General features: G+C 43.8%; 1 protein-coding gene across 1 annotated transcript in view; it reads left to right on the top strand.

Moving 5' to 3' along the window:
- The window catches only part of TRPC5 (transient receptor potential cation channel subfamily C member 5), a 99473-nt gene that overhangs the window by 60006 nt on the left and 22826 nt on the right, over nucleotides 1–16641 (top strand). The window contains exons 4-6 of the mRNA XM_065410760.1: nucleotides 3488–3627; nucleotides 9029–9351; nucleotides 15880–16075. Coding sequence (XP_065266832.1) covers nucleotides 3488–3627; nucleotides 9029–9351; nucleotides 15880–16075 — 659 coding nt within the window. The remainder of the gene's footprint in view (nucleotides 1–3487; nucleotides 3628–9028; nucleotides 9352–15879; nucleotides 16076–16641) is intronic.

Genomic DNA, 16641 nt, shown 5'->3' with positions numbered 1-16641 from the left:
CCTTCCAACCCTGATATTCTATGATTCTATAAGAAGGGTGATTCGTAGAATGGTCAAGCCCTGGCTTAGGACTCAAAGGAGTTCAACTCCTGGTCGTACCACAGGTCGGTTAACTGGAGCTGTCCGGAGCACCACCATGAGGTTTCAAAATTTGTTTTCGGTCTGCACTGGAATGAAAACCAAACCTTTCCGCTGTTTTAGTGTGTGGGAGACCCAGATGCAAGGCCTGGCTCCTCCTGTTTCCACAGCAGAGCTTTTTAGCCTAGATCATTCCAAATCAGGGACTTGTACCTGTCTAGCCTCCATCCCAGGTCAACAGAATAACCTCCCCTCCCCACAGATATACGAGTTTCTCTTGCATGTTCTCTCCCCAGACCCAAAAGCCTCCCTGCCGAAACTTTTATGGAAACTGATACATCTCCACAACATTTTTTGGCTTCAACAAAACTGCACATTTCACTGAAATGAAATTTCATCAAAAATGTTCTGCCGAGCTCTGCATTTAATTTCTCTGTGCCTGAGTTTGCCAGGTGTAAAGTGGAGATGTGATCAAACTTCCCTACCTTGTTGTGTTGTGAGGATAAATGAGTTGGGGTCAGATTCTGTCTGCTTTCTCTATCCTCTTTGTGCTGCTTTGGTGGCATAGAGGAGATGCTGAGTTGCCCTAACATGGCATCTGGGAATTCCCCAGACACAGTGGGAATCCCTGGAAAATGTTCCTGGATGAACTGGGGCCAACAGGTGAATTAAGGTGATCTTGCCCCGTCCCATGTTCTGTGCTGAGCACAGTGTTTATAGCGCTATTCTTCTTTCGAGGGATGAACCTAATGTATCAAAAATCTCCATCTGCACCACCATCCAGTCTTGAGCAAGAAGGTCTCCCAAGTCCCTCAATCTACAGTGGGCCAGGAAAAGACAGTCAGGTTGCAGCACCGCAAGGGGAGCGTGAATAATAAATTAATAACAAGTATCTCTTCAAAAACCCATCTTTAGGCTTACATGCTCAAACGGCTCTTTTGTTCTAAGACTAGAACTGGTTGGATAATTTCAAACATTTCAAAATCTGGACAAAATACTGCCACATTCTTTTTCCAAATAAAACCAAAAATGTTGCTTCTATGTTTTACCAGGCTTACTGCTAGTTAGGACAATTTTTAGAAAATTCTAGCTGCGGATGAAAGGATGGGTAAAGGACAGAGTTGCAAAAATGTTAACAAACTTTTTTCCCATTGTGACCAACTCTACCAAAAACACAGGAGAGTTTGTGCTACTCCACACAGGCTATCCCCGCAGCTCTCACACAGCCTGAGCCTCATTCTCTGTAGTCTACAAACAATAGGAATTAGCAAATGTGCAATTGAAATGTACATGTGAGCACAAACCTTGGAATAAACAGCGAACCCATCCCTTTTTACTACCACTTCCCACACCCCCAACTTCATGTTTAAATTATATGAAATTTTATGGAGAAAAACAGACCTTCAAATAAGATGCTGATGTGTCTGTAGGGACGAATTTACTATTTTAGTGTCCTTTTTTATTTATGAAATATCTGTAAAATAGAGAGAGAGAGAGAGAGAGAGAGAGAGAGAGAGAGAACAGGCACGTACAGTGCAGACAGTATTACAGTAACTATAGTAACAATGCTAACTATGATTACTCACAATAAATACAACATAGTTGTTCTTCAGCAGAAGCTGCTCCATTGATTTTTTTATTTTATTTTACTTTGTACAAACAAAGATTTTAAGACAGCTGTAATAAAATTACCTTATTGGTCATAACATGCTGCTGACCTGACCAGTGACCTATCAGGCATCAGCCAAGAAAATGTGATTGATGTCTTTATGTTTGCAACAATTAATTTCCCTGTTCTTTGTTCTTCATATTGAACCTTTAAAGCCCTAGAAAACAGACTCAACTGATATCCCAATTTGAAGGATCACGTCATAATTCTGTTGTCGGATGTTTGTTAGCCACTCTCTTGATGCATTTTTTTTCTTTTCTGATTTAAGTCTTGGTTCTTGAGTCACGTCCGATGTTGTAAACTCAACAATGCAAAATATATGGGGATGGGGTAACATTTTCGTAAGTGCTTAAGGGACATAGGAGCAAAAGTCCCATTTTCAAAAGTCACTTAGGCACTTAGGAGCCTAAGTCTCATTGACTTTCAATGGGACTTAGGGTATGAATATACTGCAGTCAGGGAGTGTGATTGTAGCATGTGTAAACATACCCGAGCTAGCTTTAATCTAGCAAGCACAGGGGCCAGTAGTAATGGAGCTGCAGCAGCGTGGACTTCAACTCAAGCTAGCTACCCAAGTGTGTACCCAGGGTCCAGGGAAGGTTTGTATAGTCTGCACTGAAACCTGTTCTGCTGCGGCTTCACTACTATTGTTACCCGCGCTAGGTAGATTTAAGTTAAATCGGGTGTGACTACATATGCTACAATCATACCACTCAGTTGCAGTGGTAGACATACCCTTAAGCTCCTAAACACCTAAGTGACATTTGAAAATGGGCCCTAGGCTCTGAAATCACATAGGCTCTTTCGAAAATGTTACTCTAGATGACTTAGGGGAGTGGTAATGGGGTATGGAGCCTTTCGTCACGACTGTAGGCAAATTTAGCCTCGGTTAGTAACAAGTGAGAATAATTCCCCGCTGAAGGCTGGGGGCTGGCGTTTGTGAAAGGAGTTGATTGTCTCAGTCCAGTTCCTAGTGAACAAACGTCCACGTCACAAAAACCACCACCACAAATGGTGGTAAGTGGAACTCTAGCTGACAGCCTCAGCAAAGAGGCTGTAAACTGAAGGCCGGATTCTGATACCCTTACTCATGCTGAGTAGTTGCTTGTTCACAAGTAGTCCTATGGAAGTCAATGGCGCTATTCATGGAATAAGGTGATATTTAATGAATGTGCCTGGAGAATGGATGTGATCCTTCCATCTCAGGGCTGAGGCAGATTGATGGAGGGAAGCTTGTGTTACTGTCACCCGTCTTATGGATAAGTGTAGGGAAATCAGCCTTCATGGCTGTCAAATCATTAAGGAGCACTGAATTACCCTTAGATACTACAGTGGTGGATGCTCTATTAATAACTAAGACAAATAAATTAACTCAAATCATGTATTTATTTAAATCAATAAAAATTTCCCTGGGCCAGGTTACCCACACTTTCTAAAGGGGAACTTTGGCCTAGAACAGTTAAAATGAATGTGTGTTTCATGCAGCATCTCCTTGTGCTTTGTATATGAAGCACTGGGCAGGACTGCTTAAGCCTGCCCCATTTCTTTTCTGATTGCATTTCCTATTCTGCTATAAAACGCTCGGTAAGCAGCTTTATTACATTTTGTAGGAAAGGAAAAAGGATGAGGCATTTTTTCCCAAGCAGTTAATTTATAATTGCCTTTTATTACATTGGATTTGTTCTGCTTTAATGGCCAGTAATGTTCCCCCATACAGATAAACTCTCTTTCTTTCCACAGGTTTTATTTGGGGAGAAATCAAGGAGATGTGGGATGGTGGATTCAATGAGTATGTACATGACTGGTGGAATCTGATGGACTTTGCAATGAACTCACTCTACCTTGCAACTATCTCCCTGAAAATTGTTGCTTATGTCAAGGTACAGTAAGTTGGTGCATGTGTATGAAAACTATAGTACACGGGAAATTATCTGTCAACCCTGAAATTCCAGCTCAGCATGAACAGGTGCCCACATCACAAGTGGTACTAGTTGGTATCCTTGTTTGCAAACTCAGTAGGAAAGCCAGTGACTGAATTGGCTTGGAGAATGAGCATGTTTCTCACCACATACAGGTTGTCCTGCCTGATTAAGGTTGAGGCACATTGGCTGGGTGTTGTGGGGGGAGTTCACATAGCCACTGCCCACCTTGTAACTGTGGGTAAAGAGTGAACCTCAGTTTCTGGATTGTCACTGAGTACCTTTCAACTGTGCTAAATCCACTTACACTGTAACAATGAATCCAGACTAGGGAGATCAGAAAACAATTCGAGTTTTATAATGTAAATGGGGAAAATGATAAAATATTCTGTTGAGATTTTACAACGATGCTGCAGATTCCTTACTGTCAGCTCCACTAACTGAGCTAGTGCATATCACCCCGTTCATCTTCAAATGCACCTTTCAGATTTATAAACATCTGATGCTCTAAATTAATTTATGCGCAAGCTTTGAAGCCAGAGGGCTGCCAGAAGCGCTCTCTCTCTTTGTTTCTCTCTCTCTCTCTCACACACACACACACACATAGCTCAATCCCTGCAATACCTCAACAATGACTCCCGCTGACTTGAGTGAGAGCTCTCTCTCTCTCTCTCTCTCTCTCACACACACACACACACACACACACACACACACACACACACACACACACACACACACAGCACAGTCCCTGCATTCCCTCAACACAGAGTCTCCCATCGACTTTAGTGGGAATGGTGTGTTTGCAGGATCCGGCTCACAGAGTTTTCTCTAATCTTTCTGGTGTTCACAGAGTCTGTGGGCCTGGTTCTCCTCTCATGCTGGTGTGAATCAGGAGTAACTCTATTGAAGTCAGTGGTGTTACAGTGGTGTAAGTCAAACATGAAGTAACCCTGTACTCAGATTGGGAGAGTCCTTCCCCACCAGCTCCCCAGATAGGGTGACCAGATGTCCTGATTTTATAGGGACAGTCCCGATTTTGGGGTCTTTTTCTTATATAGGCTCCTATTACTCCCCATCCCCATCCCGATTTTTCACACTTGCTGTCTGGTCACCCTATCCCCAGAGTTCCTGCTTCTGAGGCCGTACACCACTGAACTTACAATTCCAGACCTAGCTTCCCGCTACTTTAGACACGGGTCTGACTCTGAACATTTCTTTATGCGAGGGGGTTAGGGCAGTAGATCTACATCACTTCACACTCACTAGTCCCCTTTCCCAGCTCTCCCCCCACCCTCTAGGGTTAGAAGAGACCCTCCACAGAGGACAGCTCCTGGGTACATAGGGGATGCAGTGGTCCCTAGGTGGGGCTCTCCATAACCTGACCTCCTCCCCTGCATTGTGGATGTGACTGGTCCCACAGCAATTAGGGCTTTCCATTTTTGCTGCTCCATAACATTGGTTTCACTATGTACACAAGGGAAGATTTTACAGCAGCTTGAACGCAGATCCTTGCTGGGGAAGTTCACTGTTCCAAGGTTCTCTGTTCATTTGTAGCCAGTCATAATGTAAGGAGATAGGAGAGAGACGGGGAAACTAAATATTTCACAAGCTAGCTAAAACAGGAAGGCTATAATATAAGCTCTCAGATAAACAGACCAGGACGGGGGCCATTTTAAAGTGCAGAAGGCTGCTTACCGCTGAATTAGCACTTTTCAAAAAGAATGCCAAGATAGCAGCTACTCCCTGATCAGGTTGTTCTGCATCAGTATCAAAGCAAAGCCAGATTACATTTTTTTCTCCAGACATTTACAGCAGGACAGAAAATTAAACACTTGAACATTTGGTCTTTGAACTGTGAGCAATAAAAATAAAATAGCTGGAAATCGTAAGTCACAGGAACAAATCAGCAACCTGGCAATTCTCTTTCTCTCAGACACACAGCCACTTACCCCCATGCCCACCAATAACACCTAAAACAGCAGGCACAAACAAATACACACACACACACAGCACACACAACCCAAGCCATGCATATCTGCAAACATACAGCTACACACATTGTCTTTATGAACGAGGAATTCATACCTACAAAACCACAGCGCCCAGTATGCAAACGCCCACGCTCTCATGCCATCATACAGCTGAAAGGGTGGCTAATCACACTGAGCCTCTGCAGGCCCTGGACATCCATGGGTATGTTTACACTGCAGCTAGGAGCAAGCCTCCCCGCCTGGGTAGACCGATTCGTTCCAGCAGGGCTAGAACCTTGCTAAAAATAATAGTGGGGATGTTGCAGCTTGAGCACAGTAGCTCAAGCCCCGCTAGTATGAATCTGTCTACCCGGGTGGGGAGGTTCAGTCCCAGCTACAGTGCAGACACCTGCCGTGTCACATCCTCACTATGTCCTAACCCTTCAGCCCTGACTTCCCTTTCCGATATCAGAGGACTGCAGCAGTCTCACTAGATAGTACCCCTGACTTTTCACAGCCTGGCTCTGCAGCTCCTCCTCCTGGCCCACCTCTCCACTCCTGTGCTGTCTCCTAGAACTGCCCCCTAGGCTGCCGGGCACAGCGGAAGCCACTAAATGCCTAGCAGTTGGCACTCCATTCCTAAGGTGTCCTCTGCCAGCACAGCTCCCTTCTCAGCTTCTCCTCCCTCACCCACCTATTCAAAATGGAACCCCAAATCTCTGCACCCTGGGCCTCATGGATAAATTAATCAATTCCAGTAGCTATGCCAGATCAAACCCATAGTCCATCTAATCCAATATCCTGCATCTGTCAGTGTCAGATGTTTCAGAGGAAGGTGCAAAAAACCTTGGATTGGTCAGATGTGGAATAACCTAACAGAAGTGTCTTCATAATCCTTGTCACCCAGAGGTTGGCTTGTGCCCCAATGCACTGGGGTTTATAACTCTTCTGATGTTCTACAAATTCTTCGTGTGACTGGGAATGTTCTAAGTATTTGTGCAAATGCCTAATTTGTTTTGAATTCTACTAAACTCTGGCCTCAATGTTATCTAATGCCAATGAACTCCACAGATTAATTAAGTGTAGGGTAAAAAGTATTTCCTTTTATCAGTTTTAAATGACCTGCCTTTCGATGTCATTGAGTATCCCCTTGTTCTTGTATTATGAGAAAGGGTAAATGGGAGAGCCCAGTCTCTATACCCGTCCTTTCTCTGGTGTCTAAACAGCCTGGACCATTTCAGTCTTTTTGTGTGTCTAATCATTTTCTTTATACATCTCCGAACCCCTTCTATTTCTGGTATGCACTTTGCTGGGCTGGGCTGACCAGAACTGAACATAACATTCCAAGTGAGGGGGTTCCATTGATTTATATAGTGCCATTACAACACGGCCCTGAAAAATTGCCATTTTTTGAAATAAAGATCTGTGAGATGCAAAAGGCCTTGTCAAGCTCTTTTTCATAGCAGCTGACTCTAAATCCTGGCAGAGAGCCACGTGCTGTTGGGAAGTTTCTCGCCAGCACGCAAAGCAGAATTTTGAACCTTCTATGCGAATCTGCTTCCCAAGTATTTGATTCTCTCTCACCGATCTATAGCTATAGATATATACACATATATATGGCTTAGGTACTAGCAAAGAGATAACAACCTCTGCACTGTTTGTTAACATTTAAGGGGCAGCTTCAAATCCAATTAACAAAGTGAGTCCCTGGTGTTCGTGGCAGTGGAGAACAGTTTGGAAATGTCAGAAGCAATCAGAGGTCATGTAGAAACGCAGCTGCACTGTATCTCAGCTAGATTTTCAAGCAGTATTTAGGCGCCTGTCACTGGCACTGATCAAACCATCGCTCAGCTGCCACCTAACCCTGTAGGCATCTAAAGTCCCCTAGGTGCCTAAACTGCTGCCTGTGGGCATGTGCAAAGCAGACTAAGTCCTGACCACTAAGTTGCTAACTTCCTAACGCATGCCTAGGCCTTGGCAGGATTCACAAACTAGGCATTTCCCTGCCTACCTTTTCTGCAGGGCCTGATCTGGTAGGTGTTCTCAGAGCATGCCTAATACACCCAGCGGACAGCCAGGGGCCAATAGAGCCTCCCCCTTTATCTCTGCCAGACCAGTGATTAAAGCCCTTACCCAGGATGTGGGCGACCTGGGTTTAAATCCCCACTCTGCCTGATTCAGAGCAGGGACAGGAAGACAGGTCTCCCAGATGATTGCTCTGGGCTATGGGAGGGGAGTCTCTCTCAATCTCTGCCACCTTGTATGAAATACTTAAAGATTCATTGGACCTTCAAGAGAATGACTCTGAGCCCAGTAATTAGGACACACACATGGGAGACCTCCAATCAGCTCCCTGCTCTGAATCCAACAGAGTAGGGATTTGAATCCAGGTCTCCCACTTTGTGTGCTAACCACTGGGCTAAAGAGATGTTGTGGTGAGGAGGGGAACCATGACCTGTTATTCTTGAAATGGCTTAGGTGCCTAACTCCAGGCGAGAATTCATCGCTTGGCTGTGAATCCTGAGCAGAGATAGGTGCCTAATTCTCTTTGAGGGGCAGGGCTTAGGTCCCACCCCACTCCTTGACATTTCCTACAGGCGAGCTTAGACAGCTTCCCACTCCACAGGCTGGCTTCTGTGAATCCCTATTTTAGGTGCCTAACTCTTCCTACACAATGCATAGGGAGCCTGGTTGCCTCACCTGGGGGTGCAAATTACACAAGGTGGCAGGGTGCTGAAAAGTTAGGCGATGTGACGTTTAGTGTTGCAATGCCTAAGTCCTCCTTTGTGAAGCCCATGGTTGCTTCTACTTATCTCCTTGAAAAGTTGTGATTTTTATGCGTTGGACCTTAAGCTTTAAACTGAAGGGCCTTACAAAGACACCTCCATCAGAGTACAGTATGTTTATTTTAAAGGTTACAAAATCTATCAGTTGCTATAAAATACTTGTTACTGTATTCGCCATTCTAGGAACATTTTTGGCCTTTTTATGTGGTACATGGTAAATGAACAGAACAGAACTAAGAGGCCAAATTCAGCCCTGGTGTTAAAAGATCTGATTCTGATCTGTTACACCATTGTAGGTCAGCCCAATGAGGGGCGTCCCTAGCTATTCTGGCACCCTACGCGTCCCCCCGGGGCCACAGGAACAACTTGTGAGCTGTTGACTCCATTGAATTCAAACCTGAGCCTTAACCACTTCAGCGTTTCAAACCTGAACCCTGAGCATTAGCTAACCCTAACTGAGATCCAGATTTGAACACCATCTGTTCAAGTAATCAAAAGTTGGTTAGTGTACTGCATAATGAAATGTTGTTAGCAATTGTGGCTTTCGGGGCTATGTTAAAGTGTTTACTGCACCATTAATTTTTGTACCCTTGTTATTTCTTTCAGTATAATGGTTCTCGTCCAAGGGAAGAATGGGAAATGTGGCACCCGACACTCATTGCAGAAGCTCTCTTTGCAATATCCAACATTTTAAGTTCCTTGCGTCTCATATCCCTGTTTACAGCAAACTCCCACCTGGGCCCCTTGCAGATCTCTCTGGGACGCATGCTGCTAGACATCCTCAAATTCCTTTTTATCTACTGTCTGGTGCTTCTGGCTTTTGCCAATGGACTGAACCAGCTTTATTTTTATTATGAGACCAGTGCCTCGGAGGAACCCAACAACTGCAAGGGGATCCGATGTGAGAAACAGAACAATGCCTTCTCCACGTAAGACTCCATTCCCTTTCTGTAATGCTGACTTTTGTTGCTTCCTACCTTAACAGTCTCTACGCACTGGCTGCCAATGCCTTTAGTTGTCAGGCCAGTTGGTTGATTATGTAAGGAAGGTCTGAGTTAACTGGGGCAGACCCTTTGCTGAAGTCTGCCTTTTAGCTGTCATGATCGATACTTAGTCTGGAAATGGGAGACCAAGGTCCTTGTTCCAGAGCACAAGATCTCTCCATATGATGGGATGTTTGTGACCTGAGGGAGGTGGTGATAAATCTCATAGAAATTAAACAATGAAAAGAGCTGCTACCACCAGGTCCTCTGGTCCATCTCCCATTCAGTGCAGGATGGGACCCTATGTATACACTGGAAGATATTTTAGTAATGCCCCCTGTATAATTTCAATATCCTTTAGAAAATCATGGTTGCTCCTCAGAAGGAATAGTTTTTGTGTGATTATGAGAAAAAAAGAAAGAAAGTATAAAATAAAAGTGAAGGAACAAATCTATGCATAAAATAAACTAAAATGATGATAAATAACAGCAATATAAAATAATATACATTAGGGCCATAACAAGTGCTCTATGCAGTCAAATCCAAAGAATGAAACTGACTTGAAGCCTGGGAACATAGCATAGGTTATAGCCCTGGTGATACAGCTAAATTCTCATCTCACCTGTTCTGGTTGTAACACTATTGACTTCAGTGATTTTATTGACACTGATGTAGGTGAGATCAGGGAGACTTGGAGGAAATGCTAGTTCTTTACTGAGGAACTGCTATATAAATTGCTGGGATGGTAACTGGCACAGATCACGGCTGAAAAAACAAGTGCAAACTGAAGAATAACTGGAATTGTCTTTCTTGTGCATTTATTTTAATGAATAATAGCCGTAATATTGATAATAATCAGCACCAGTCCAATTGCTCTTGGTGCTTTTACAGTGCTTGAAAAATACAATAGAAAATAAATAAATAAAACACAAACGAGCAGAAGAGATTATTTTTCACCACTTGATACTGGATCAAATAAAACTCTCCATTATGCTCCCAAATTCTCCATTCATCTTTTGCCCAAATGCTTAGGATTGTCCACGAGGTTATCAGATCCAGGTGCTGACAGACCCCAAGTGTGCCAGGCCTCGGGGCAGAAGAGCAACTGCTCCGACTATTCTGCTAATGCTTTCCTCTTAAAAAGAGCAGAATTGCTTATGTGAAATTACATCCACTCCTGCCAGAGGCCACATGTCAACAGCCCCTCATGATCAAAGGTACCAGATCTCAAAGAAGCACAGACATGTTGTTGTTCTCCTTTATAATTTTTTTTTTTTTTTTTTTAAATAAATAATGGAGATATCCTTTCTCCTAGAACTGGAAGGGACCTTGAAAGGTCATTGAGTCCAGCTCCCTGCCTCAAAGTGGCCCCCTCAAGGATTGAACTCACAACCCTGGGTTTAGCAGGCCAATGCTCAAACCACTGAGCTATCCCTTCCCCCTCTCTTTGCTTAGAAGAGCTCTTCAATCATTGCAAATCAGAAACATGGAGGGGTTGGTTAACTCATTTAGCCCAATATAAATCTGGAGTAACACCTCTGAAGTGAAGAGAGTCACATGGTGTTAGTGAAAAAAGAATTACAGCCCTTCATTTTATCCTCTGGTAAAAAATTTTAATGCCCCTACAAAAATGTTTTGTGCTCCCTTTGCAGCAGTAAATTAACTAACAAACATTATGCCTGGAGCTGAGTTAAAGCTGATCCACAGAGGGAAATGTTTTGGCAGGACACGGTGCTTTATAAATTGAAGTTTCTAACAAGTGAAAGGCCTGAAGCTGTGAGGTCAGAACCAGATCCAGATAACCCTAGAGTTGAAGGGTACAGGAGGGAGGGAGTATTTCTACCTGGGATTTCTGTTTGGGCCCATCTTTATTGAAAGCCAGTTACTTTGCTGCGTTCAGTGCCATCCGATCAATGAAGGAAATAACAGCTGTTTGACTAAAGAAAAAAAGCACATTTGGTCACCGGGGGACAGGGGGGGAGGTGATTTTCAAGTTTCTAAGAGGGTGTAACACACAATGGGGAATTAAAAAATGATATACAACCACTTGACAGAAAGTGCACAAATCAACTTGACAGCGCTCTTTAAATTCAGACCACTCATTCTCCGGTACTGCTGTGCATTTAAACCTCTTGCCAACGAGACTGCCTCACAAAGAGAAATTTGAGGGGGCTCGGCATCTGGGGACAGAGGTTTGTTTAAAACAAAGTAGCAGTGGGTGGGGAACATTAGGACCCAGCTCCCTTGGCAGGGGGCAGAATACATTGCCATTGCCCTTTTGTCTGAGCCGGGCTTAAGAAGTTTATTCACCGTGTTCTTAAAAGTTTAAATAGTCATTATTAACACCCCCAGGGCAAGCTGACATTTCACTCTTCAAACAGACACACAGCATGTACAACTTGCTAAGAATGGGCAACCTGCAAAATAGGAAATTATATCTATGGGACTCTTAGAATGAGCAGCATTGGCGTGAATTCAAATCAAGCCTAATGTTACCTCAAGTTGGCTTTAATTCATCCCACCTTAGTGGTAGGAGAAATGCAAAATGCTTCCAATGAGTCCCCTCCATTTCTAAAAGTGTTCCGAGGCAGTCACATAATAGGATCTAATTTTATAATCTCAGAGAAGGAGAAACAGGAGTTGTTCGTGTTTGTAAAACTTGTTTAAAATATGACACCTATTTACTGTCATATTATTTCTGATTACTCCCCAAGGATGGGTCTAATACACGGGTAGGCAACCTATGGCACGTGTGCTGAAGGCGGCACGCGAGCTGATTTTCAGTGGCACTCACACTGCCTGGGTCCTGGCCACCGGTCCGGGGGGCTCTGCATTTTAATTTAATTTTAAATGAAGCCTCTTAAACATTTTAAAAACCTTATTTACTTTACATACAATAATAGTTTAGTTATATATTATAGACTTCTAGAAAGAGACCTTCTAAAAACGTTAAAATGTATTACTGGCACGTGAAACTTAATTTAGAGTGAATAAATGAAGATTCAGCACACCACTTCTGAAAGGTTGCCGACCCCTGGTCTAATATCTGTTGTGAAGAAATTTTCTGCCCCACAAACACAGCTCAAGGAAAAGTAATATTCCTTTGTGACAGCGACATGGTGAAGCCATTAATAATTCACATTTTTATGCTTTGGCCTCACTGTGCTTGAGAAAGTGGAGTGTGTCTATTGCTTAGACAGGCAGTCTGAGGAATATATTTATCACAGAGGCTCAGTCAACTAAGAGGGGGTGGGAGGGAGTCGGTGGCTCCTTGTTTTCTGCAGTGTCATTTTGTCTTGAGAGGGATGCTGTTAACTGGGTTGCCATTTTCTCCAAGACACACTAGAAACTGCAGCCTTGCTGGAGGTTAACGGTGCACCGGAGGGTGAAGCAGGAACTGTCTTTTCCTCAGATGCTTTTAGAGGACCGTTGAGCTTTGCTGTTTCTCCCGGTAAATGCTCAGAGTTTAAATTTCAGAAATGATTTCTATTCTAAAAGAATACTCCTCTAAAATATTGTGAGCCTCATCAAAAATGCCTAACAATGGACATGGCCTTTTGGTTCGGGTCCCCGTTAGACATTGTGGGCAGTGTGTGATTGTACTACATAAAGAGAGAGGAAAGAATAACAAAATATTATTTTTATACAAAATTGCAGCACATACATCAGCTTTGCTGTTTCTGGGTTAGGGTATGAACCCCTTGCTCATACAGAATCGTTTCTTAATCCAGTAGGAGCCCCACTGAAATCAATGGCACTCTGTGGGGAGTAAGATGCGATTGTCTGAATGTAAAGGTCATACAATTTGGCCCTCAGGAAAAAAGGTGTCTGTTATATCTGCTCCTGATAAGCTGCTCTGGCTGCTAATGTTAGGGTACCATTCAGGGTCGTGTGTGAGTGTAAATATAATGTTCCTTCTTAACCTAGGATCAAATTCTGTTCTTAGTTACAAAGGTGTAAATCCAAAGTAATGTGCTATTCACCCTCAAGGAGTTATTCCAGATTAATATTAGTGTGGCTGAGGACAGAATTTCACCCCTCGGTCCTAAATCCTTGAACAGATACCTTCCATCTTATGTTCCCACCTGAGATTTATGGCTGGATGGGGAGGATGTAATTCTGCAAGGTACAGTCAAGCAGGAAACCAAGGAAGTTTTTTTCCCTCCGTGATGAAACTACCTGCCACAATGTCTCCCAGAGGCCTTGGTTAATCCCGTTAGTCCAGGCTATAAGGCATCTTTACGTCGGATAGCTCATTCTTGACTGCTCCCTCCCTCCCCTCACTTAGATTTTCCTTCTGCTTGTCCCCTTTCCCCATACATTCGGTATGCAATGAGAGAGTTAATCCCTGTTGTTGGTGGGTGGTTTGCCGGATAGCTCTTGTGTTTTTCCTTTGGCTAAATGTGTTTAATGTTATTTGGGCTGAGCAGTAGGCTGGTTGACTTTTCATTTATTTGGTATTCTGGCTCATTAGGATGATTCGATACCTCATTCATTATATTAGATCTTAAAAAATAATAAATATTTGTCTATTGTTTTACAAACAATTTGCTAAAAATTCAGTTTAGTTTCCTCATCAGTAAAATGGGGATAATGATACTGGCTTACTTTGTAAAGTTCTTTGAGAACTGCTGATGAAAAGCACTATATAAGGGCTAGGTATTGTTATCATTGTTAATAATAATCAAATGAGTTCAGCTGTTTAGCTGGGAGACAGGCGTGGTCCCTTTAAAAGTGGGTGTACTGATTGTGTCATGTGATTTACGATGTCATATCTGCTTTTTTCTTTACAACACAGTTTCACAGATTTAAGTAATGGGGCCAAATCCCTAGGTCCTTATTCAATTTTTACTCCGTCCTTATTTGACTAATAAGGACTAATAAGGACTTCATAATTTGGCCCATGATCTATAGAACTCAGACTGTTTAATACAAGAGTTGAAATTGTAAAGAATGTCAACTCCTCTATGGATAGTAAAGGTGTGAATGCCAAAAGAATTTAACTGCACGAACAACCAACACAACAGATTCCTAATATTTCAGGCACATCCAAAATAGATTATATTCTTTTAAGTAATATTTTATTGGTTTTTACAGTGATTCTTTTAAAAAAAAGCCATCTACTGACCCCAGGACAAAACCAAAACATCTTAAATGTAGATAGAAATGTCAGCTCCCCCCAACTGGAAACAATAATACCCAAAGGAGTGATTATTCAGAATCCTGATAATGTACTTGACATGACTGCAAAAGGTCAGTTGTCTATGGCGGAAGCCATAGCAACCCAGGATGATCTCAACAGCTCTAAAGTTAAGTGGGGTCAGGAGACTTCAAAGGAGAACTCTATCATGCTGCATTAATTAGGTGACACACTTTCTTCTGAGTCAGCACTGATCAAGTGCTCCTGCATAATGCTGGGGGCACTGTACTGTGGTAGGTTCTGCCATTCAGATGAGCCATAATACAGGGGTTCCTGACCACCTGTGATGCGAGGATACAGAGTAGGGGTCTGAGCCTCATTGTCCTGGTTAATATCCAATTGAGGTAATTCCTGCTCTCTGCCAATATCACCCTTGGAGATTCAGCTGGATGTGATATTTCCCTCCTCTCCTGTGATGCAGTGCTGTCATAATGTTCCCATGCTGCACTTCAGGGGTGACTGAAGCGTTGCCTGAGCATGTAGAGCTCTTCATGATGGAGACCCTGTGGGAATGGGAGAGATTATTTATATTGTGGCATGGAAATTTTTAACAAGAGGGGCCCGATCATGTCTGTCCCTCTGTGTGTGTAGAGGAATCTCTTTGTGCACCTGTCAGGGGCAGTCATTGCACCCCCCTGAGCACAAGGACAGGGGAGTCACAGTGCCACTGAAATGCCAAACAGGGCCGAGAACACTGTGGGCCAGGGTGCAGCTCCCTCCTGCACTGGCTGATGGACTGTAGCCTGCAAGGGGGAAGCACATACTGACCCTCCAGAAAGGAAGGAATAGGCTCTGCTCTTCAGCACACTCATCTCAGTGTGAATGCAGGGATGCAGCCTGCCCATGTGCACTGAAGGCTGAATGGCTCCAGCGGTGCAGTGCACCTTGACATCCTCCCCATGGCCAGTGTGCATAGAGCCCTATGGTGCAGTGCACCACAACCTGCCCTCCCCATGGCCAGTGTGCATAGAGCCCTATGGTGCAGTGCACCACAGCCTGCCCTCCCCATGGCCAGGGTGCATAGAGCCCTATGGTGCAGTGCACCACAGCCTGCCCTCCCCATGGCTAGGGTGCATAGAGCCCTATAGTGCAGTGCACCACAGTACCCATCTTCCTCATGGCAATCCCCACCCTCACCATGGCAATGGTGCAGAAAGCCCTATGCTGCAGTGCACCATTGTACTCACCCTCATCACAGACACGGCTCAGAGAGACCCAGTTGTTTTTCTTGTCCCCCCAGACCTAAGTAGTAAAGTGCAGTTTGTCTTTTGCAGACTTTTTGAGACCCTCCAGTCGCTCTTCTGGTCCGTGTTTGGTCTGTTGAATCTCTACGTCACCAACGTGAAGGCTAGGCATGAGTTCACGGAGTTTGTCGGGGCCACCATGTTCGGAACGTACAATGTCATCTCCCTGGTCGTGCTGCTGAACATGCTCATAGCCATGATGAACAACTCCTACCAGCTCATCGCTGTAAGTTGTCCCTCCATCTTCCGTTCCGATTTTCTCTGCAAGCTCTATCTGCTTTACATGCAGCATTTGTGTCCCATGGTTTCTTCCAGGATGGTTGGGGCTATTTCCTCAACAACTCCACAGCCGGTGTGGTGGAGTTTCCAGTCACTAGACTGTGCTCATGGATGATGCTTTGCTAGACTGTAATGCTTCTTGAATGTAGAGGTTATCAGCTATTAACTGTCCTATCTTTTCTTAAACTCTGCCATCAGGAGTATTAATCACCTTGCCATTAACAGCTTACTTACTTACCTTAGAGCACACAGGAAACCCAATGCAACTGGGTGGTTTTATTTGAAAGGGTTTCCCCCCCCCCCCCCCCCCGCTTTTTGTTTCATTTTTAAATGTTTTCTGGTGTCTTTTCTCCTCAGTCCTATCATTTATTATCCAAACCCTCTTTCCTCATATGTGCAATGAGCCACTTCTGTAACTTTTGATTCCAAAATGGACCAACTGAAATCAGTTAATTCTCAACTGAACTGCAAACCAATCCTGTAATTGCCTGATCCTGCAATGCTGAAGTCACT

This window comes from Emys orbicularis, chromosome 9, assembly GCF_028017835.1.
Source record: "Emys orbicularis isolate rEmyOrb1 chromosome 9, rEmyOrb1.hap1, whole genome shotgun sequence".
NCBI lineage: Eukaryota > Metazoa > Chordata > Testudines > Emydidae > Emys > Emys orbicularis.
The sequence above is the reverse complement of the archived record's forward strand: the minus strand, read 5'-3'. Positions and strand labels throughout refer to the sequence as shown.